The sequence below is a fragment of the Zalophus californianus genome, chromosome 9 (assembly GCF_009762305.2).
Source record: "Zalophus californianus isolate mZalCal1 chromosome 9, mZalCal1.pri.v2, whole genome shotgun sequence".
NCBI lineage: Eukaryota > Metazoa > Chordata > Mammalia > Carnivora > Otariidae > Zalophus > Zalophus californianus.
In genome coordinates, this window is record NC_045603.1 from 61188673 (window position 1) to 61195173 (window position 6501).

Sequence of the window (6501 nt, forward strand, 5' to 3'; positions counted from 1 at the left end):
GCACATGGCGGGGATGAGTGTGCCTCCTGGGTCCTGTCAGACAAAGCTAGGAGGTGGCCATGCCCAAGCATGGGGCATGGCAGGCGCCACCCCCTGCCAGGTAAGCCTGCCACCTTAGCAGTTTTACCATTTCAGATTATTTTCAAGGTGTGTTTAGTAGCCTGGAACAAACTTATTGCCTTGGAGGCAAACCCCACCCATGACTATTTGGGACTAATTATCTCTCCTTCGTTTGAGCCCAGCCACCTCCTTGAGGTATATAAAGGGATTTATTCTGCATAGGTCTTCAGTTCCCTTCCCTCTTCCTCTGACTCTCAGTGTCCTGCTTAACTCTTGTGCTTCTCCTTCATCAAGCTCTCTCACCATGAACAGACAAGTCTGCAAGACAGCTGGTGGCGGCAGCCAGGGCTTCTCGGGCCGCTCCGCCGTGGTCTCCGGCAGCAGCAGGATGAGCTGTGTGGCCCGCTCCGGGGGAGCCGGCGGAGGGGCCTGTGGGTTCCGGGGTGGAGCAGGCGGCTTTGGCAGTCGCAGCCTCTACAGCCTGGGTGGCAACAAGAGCATCTCCATCAGCGTGGCTGGTGGCTCCCGGGCTGGTGGCTTTGGGGGATGGCGTGGCAGCTGTGGCAGTGGCTTTGGGGGTGGCTATGGAGGTGGCTTTGGTGGTGGCAGAGGAATGGGAGGTGGCTTTGGAGGGGCTGGTGGCTTTGGAGGAGCTGGTGGCTTTGGAGGGGCTGGTGGCTTTGGTGGAGCTGGTGGCTTTGGTGGGCCTGGTGGCTTTGGGCCTGGTGGCTTCCCCGGGGGAATCCAGGAAGTGACTGTCAACCAGAGCCTCCTGCAGCCCCTCAATGTGGAGATCGACCCCCAGATTGGGCAAGTAAAGACCCAGGAGCGGGAGCAGATCAAGACCCTCAACAACAAGTTCGCCTCCTTCATTGACAAGGTGATGAAGCTTTGACTGGGCCCCCATTTCTAGCCTGGGACTTTGAGTTTGACATTTAGACACAGTGTTTAAGATCAATCTTGGATGAGCCAGGCTGGACCGGGATGGTTAGGCAGAGCTCTAGGGTCTGGGAAGATGTTCAGGGCTGATGAATTTGCCTACACGGTCACTTGCTTAGGGAAGACAATGGGCCCCCTTTGGACGTGGACATCCACAAGTCCTGCTTGTCTGGCTTCCTGCTCAAGTCTCCTGACTGTTGCCTTGTCTAGGCCTAGGCTAGCAGCCCTGGCCTGGCAACACACAGCAAGAGCCATGACTACTGGCAGGAATGGGTCTGACCCAGGACTGGGTGTTTTTCAGACATAAGCTGCCCTTTGAGGCTTTCTGGGAGGCCGGCTCCTTCCTTGCCCCTGTGCCAGGCAAAGGAGGTGGATGCCCTAGAGAAGGGATTAAAGAGGCCCCCTTGGAACCTTAGTCCCAACAGGTCTGCGGAGAAGAAGTTGGCAACGAGTCTGCACCCCTAAATCAACCTGGTCAGGAAGAGAAGGGTGCCGGGTGCCCTCCAGACCAGAGTAGCTTACACCGACGGGCTCCCTCCTGTCATGCTGATTATGGCATTTCAATCAGTCTCAGTTCTCAGGGATTCACAACCTCCGAAGGGCTGACTGTCAGCAGGGCTTTAGGTCTGAAGCTATACTGCTGAGGTTCAAGTACATTTCTGCAGAGCGTACTGTATTTTTGGAGGTTGGGCTAGAGTCCCGAAGTCCCCGGGGGACACCGAGCGGTCATCTTTACAACTCTGCTTCCAGACAGGGGCTACTTCCAGTTGCTCCACCTGTCTCTCCTCCTCCTGGAACTTTCCAAACCGTGCTGCATCTTTAGCTGCCCGACTGAAGCGGTCACCTGCCCGTAGCCTCTCCAGCTACAGTAGGGACCTACCTTCACATCCTTTCTAGGCCTTTGTGCTGGGGGCTGGGGAGACTCAGATGCTCAGTCCTACCTGAGCCAAGGCCCGCGCTGTGCCCCTGTTACTAGCGTTGCCTGATGCGGCTTCCCCTGATGCACGGCAGGTGCGGTTCCTGGAGCAGCAGAACAAGGTCCTGGAGACCAAGTGGAACCTGCTCCAGCAGCAGGGCATGAATTCCATGAGAGGCACCAACAACCTGGAGCCCCTTTTTGAGACCTACATCAGCAACCAGCGGAATTACCTGGACAGCATCCTAGGGGAGAGGAGCCGCCTGGACTTGGAGCTGAGGAACATGCAGGACCTGGTGGAGGACTTCAAGAAGAAGTGAGTGACAGACGCATGAGCAGGAAGTTGCCACCAGCAACCCAGTCTAGGAGTTCCAGCTCTTTCTGCACTCCTCCTGCCGCCGGCGGTGCTGTCACCTAGCCTGTCTTCCTCTCCTTACCTTCATGGAGGGAGCTTGGTTCATTGGGCTCCCCCTCGCCCTCCTTCCCCAAGGACAAGTGAAGTTATGGCAAGTGGGATGAGTTTAGGGTTGAGGAAGCACTTCCTCATGGTCCACGTTGGTGAAGATTCTGGTTCTAGGATCTGAAGGATGCTGGGACAACTCATGGTGTGGTGACAAACCATCCCAGGTTCCCTGGGACTGAGGGGCTTCCCAGGACTTGGGACTTCCAGTGTTAGAACCAGGCCAGTGTGCTGGGACAAACTGGAATGGCCGGTCCCCCTAACCAATAGGGGGATGGTCAGGAGGATGTGTTCAGCTGAGAGGGGCGGCCAAGGGACAGGGATGGAGAGATGAACTTTCAGTTTCAGACAAAGCTGGTGTTTGGCTACCTTAAAACCCGAACTTAGCTATTTCTTTTTAATCCTTACAGGTATGAGGATGAAATCAATAAACGTACAGCTACTGAGAATGAATTTGTGACCCTGAAGAAGGTAAGGGCTGTGTGTGAGGTTCCTGGGGCTCGTGGGCACAGGTTTCCAGCGGAGCTGGGGTATTTTCTTGCTCCACCGCCATGGAGCTGCCAAGTTCAGGCGGTTAGAGCAAAAAGCAGAAGCCGGGTGCATCGTAGTCTGGAAAGATCCCTAAAAGAGTCAGTTCGTTTGTTTTTCATTTTGAACCATCCCAATGGGACGTGAGTCATTCCTTCATGTGCACACCAGCCTTGGAGAAGGACCATTCAATCACCAGCCTGTCCTGACTCTTTCCTGCTGCAGGTGCAGTTTGTTGTTTGTCCCTTGGGGGGAACGAGGCCTTATGCTTCTGTCTTTCTCAGGACGTGGACGCTGCCTACATGAACAAGGTGGAGCTTCAGGCCAAGGTGGATGCCTTAATGGATGAAATCAACTTCCTGACGACCCTCTATGATATGGTGAGGATGTTACCTCCTAAGAGGGGAGCAAGGGAAGGTGAGATATTCTCAGAGGCTGGGACACTTTGGTATCTAGAGCCCAGGAAGAGATGGGGCCCCTTGTTGGGGTTCCACAGGATGGCCTGCAGACATGGGGTTCTCCGAGGGGCTGGCGGGCAGGGTGGGGCAAGTGTACGCTCAGAGCTGAGTCAGAGAATGGGTCTGTTGTTTCCGGGCCTCTGTGTGCTTGTTGCAGAGGCCCCGAGAATTAACAGGCCCCTCTGTGTTGGCAGGAGCTGTCCCAGATGCAGAGCCATGTCAGTGACACGTCCGTGGTGCTGTCCATGGACAACAACCGCAGCCTGGACCTGGACAGCATCATCGCTGAGGTCAAGGCTCAGTATGAGGACATTGCCCAGAAGAGCAAGGCGGAGGCTGAGGCACTGTACCAGACCAAGGTGGGAGCTAGGCACCTCTGGGAGGTGTCAGGGAGGCTGTGGCCCGTGGGAGTGCTGGTGGTGAGTCCCTCGTTGTCACTGGGTGGACTCCTCTTGGTTCTACTCTCTGGAGATGTCTTTTAATAGTTGTTCGGTTGCAGAAAGTGCTGCCCCTTGTGGAAGGTTGTTCCACTGTCCCCTGCCAGGCCACGTGTGACGGATTCTAGTTTGCTCAGGGACCGTAGGGTGGGAGAACTGCTATCATGGCAAATCAGATGTTCTCTTCCCTGCAGCCTCTGAAGTGTCCCTGCTGAAACATAATCAATGTCATTTGAACAAATGTTTACTAAGCACCTTAAGGTTGGGTGGGTGATGTTAGGGATGGAGAAACAAGTCAGGCAAAGCTGCATCAATACCCCATCTTCCCTTCTGTTCTTCAGTTGGGAGAGCTGCAGACTATGGCTGGCAGACATGGGGAAGACCTGAAGAGCACCAAAAGTGAGATCATGGAGCTCAACAGGATGATCCAGAGGCTGCGGGCCGAGATCGAGAATCTTAAGAAGCAGGTGGGATGGCAATGGATCCTGGTGCCTAGATGAACTGGTGCAGGCTGGGGGCTAGGATCGCAGAACTCCTAGTCTGGAAGGGATTTCTGGGGTCATCTCAGGCAGTACTGGCCTCCAGGGAGTTCAAAGACCAAGCCAGTCTAGAGGGCTGGTAATCCATAGGGAAAATATCTTGGTAGATGAAGACAAGATAGAGGTGTTGGGGAGTGATGTTGCCTGGCTTGAAGATGTTTGCTATGGGATAAGCTATTGTAAGACTCAGAGTCTGGGACCCTCCTTCTAGGCTCATCTCTGCCCCTGCCTCTCCCTGCCCTAGAATGCCAACCTGCAGGCAGCCGTCGCTGAGGCTGAGCAGCGCGGGGAGCTGGCCCTCAAGGACGCCAATGCCAAGCTCCAAGAGCTGCAGGCTGCCTTACAGCAGGCCAAGGATGACCTGGCCCGGCTGCTGAAGGAGTACCAGGAGCTCATGAACGTGAAGCTGGCCCTGGACGTGGAGATCGCCACCTACAGGAAGCTGCTGGAGGGGGAGGAGTGCAGGTGGGCCTCTAATTCCTTCTCCCCACTTTCCCTGACCGAAGGCCCGATAAGTGACCAAGTAAATGAGAACGGAGGCCAGCTGTGTAGAGAGGCCCCCACCTTCCATAGGCCTTGCAGGGAAGCACTTGCTTTCACCAGCCCATTCTCTTCCATAGGTAGTTCAAGTGCACGCACAACCAGTGCGCCTGGGGGCTCTGTTATGGCCCATAGAAAGGTGCAGAAAGGGTACTGATCTGCCTGGCTTCTGAATTCAGTTCTGGTTGCTGTTCAACACCTTCATCCATGAAAGATTGCTGGAAATTTGCTTTGTAACAGAGCTATCTTTCTCTTGCTTTCTCCTACAGGATGTCTGGAGAGTGCCAGAGTGCTGTCAGCATCTGTAAGTAGCCAAAATAACCATGACAGTAAGAACTGATTCTGAAATATCTACACTAACACAGGGCAATAGCACCTTATTTAAAAAATATTTCTATGGAAGTTGGAGAGGTTTTCTGTGGGTAGAAAGAGCAGCAGATCTGCTTTTGTCATTGTCTTGGGTTCAGGGCACTATTAATAGATCTATATGGGATGGGGAATACCCAGTTGGGAGCCTGTTAAGGGGAGGAGAAATTCTGGATCATCTCCAATGGAGTCATCAAGAATTGGCCATAGGTAGAAGGAACCACTGGAAAATTCATAATGACTTAGCACTATGGGGCGAGCACCTTACGCCATTAGAATGGATCACAATGATCACCAGGAGCAAAGCTGCCTCGGTCTCCTGCCCATCTTCCCGGGCCCAGTGGGTCATTAGTTATGATACAGGGAGGTGGACGCCGGACGCTAATCGCTGTTCTGCCCTCTCCCCTGCAGCGGTGGTCAGCAGCGGCGGCGCGACGTCGGCCTCTGCAGGTGGATTCGGCGGCGGCTACGGCGGCGGCTTCGGCGCGGGAGGGGGTGCAGGCAGCGGCTTCGGCCGGGCAGGCGGCAGCGGCTTCGGCGGCGGCTTCGGCGGCGGCAGCGGCAGCGGCTTCGGCTCCGGGGCTCGCTGCGGGGTCAGTGGCGGAGGCTTCAGCTCGGGCAGCCGCCGGGGCGGCAGCATCAAGTTCTCCCAGTCCTCGCAGCGCTGCTCCAGATAAACGCGGCGCCGGGGCCCCGCAGCCGCCCCCGCGCCTCGCGCCCCCGGCCGCGCCTCCCCTCCTCCGTCAGCGCCCCCCCCCCCGGCCCCCCCACGCCCACCCCGCACCGCCCCCTCCCGGGCCGCTCTTTGGGGCTAGAACACCCGGGCCTCTGGCTCCTGCATCCGGACCCCTGGCCGAGCGCAGTCTCGAGAACTTCAGGCGCTCTCTCGGGCTCCCGTCTGTGCCTGATGGTCCAGGTGTGGCCTCAGCCACCACCTTCTCCTGCCCCCTTGGGGTCCCCTCCCTGGGGGAAATGGTCACCAGTTCTGATGTATATACCACACGGACCCCTCTGCCAACCGTTCTGTCGCCAATAAAGTGCATTGTATTTCACATCAGGCCTCTGGGTCCTCCCTGGTCACCTTTCTCCCCACTGGACTGACTCCTGTCACCCTCTCCCAGTGGGCTGTGCTGTCTGTTCCCAGAACAGCAGGAGTGCTGATCCTCTGCCTCTAAAGCAGTCACTGGCTACTGTCCATTGTATGGGATCGAAATGGGCAAGATCTGGTGGTTCATGTATTGTTTGAGCACGGGGTGGG

The 6501-nt window shown here is 56.2% G+C and overlaps 1 protein-coding gene across 1 annotated transcript; it reads left to right on the forward strand.

Moving 5' to 3' along the window:
* Positions 1 to 364: 364 nt before the first annotated feature.
* Positions 365 to 5920, forward strand: KRT3 (keratin 3). Its single transcript, XM_027592377.1, has 9 exons — positions 365 to 940; positions 2011 to 2231; positions 2786 to 2846; positions 3188 to 3283; positions 3556 to 3720; positions 4140 to 4265; positions 4582 to 4802; positions 5147 to 5181; positions 5655 to 5920. Exons 1-9 carry the CDS (start codon positions 365 to 367, stop codon positions 5918 to 5920), a joined length of 1767 nt encoding a protein of 588 aa, XP_027448178.1.
* Positions 5921 to 6501: the final 581 nt, after the last annotated feature.

Bases quoted from the DNA above. Each gene is read 5' to 3' on its own strand.
- KRT3 (XM_027592377.1), top strand. From the start codon at position 365: ATGAACAGACAAGTCTGCAAGACAGCTGGTGGCGGCAGCCAGGGCTTC. The intron at 2,232-2,785 runs GTGAGTGACAGA...TAATCCTTACAG, and splicing joins GTGGAGGACTTCAAGAAGAA to GTATGAGGATGAAATCAATA. The intron at 3,721-4,139 runs GTGGGAGCTAGG...TCTGTTCTTCAG, and splicing joins AGGCACTGTACCAGACCAAG to TTGGGAGAGCTGCAGACTAT.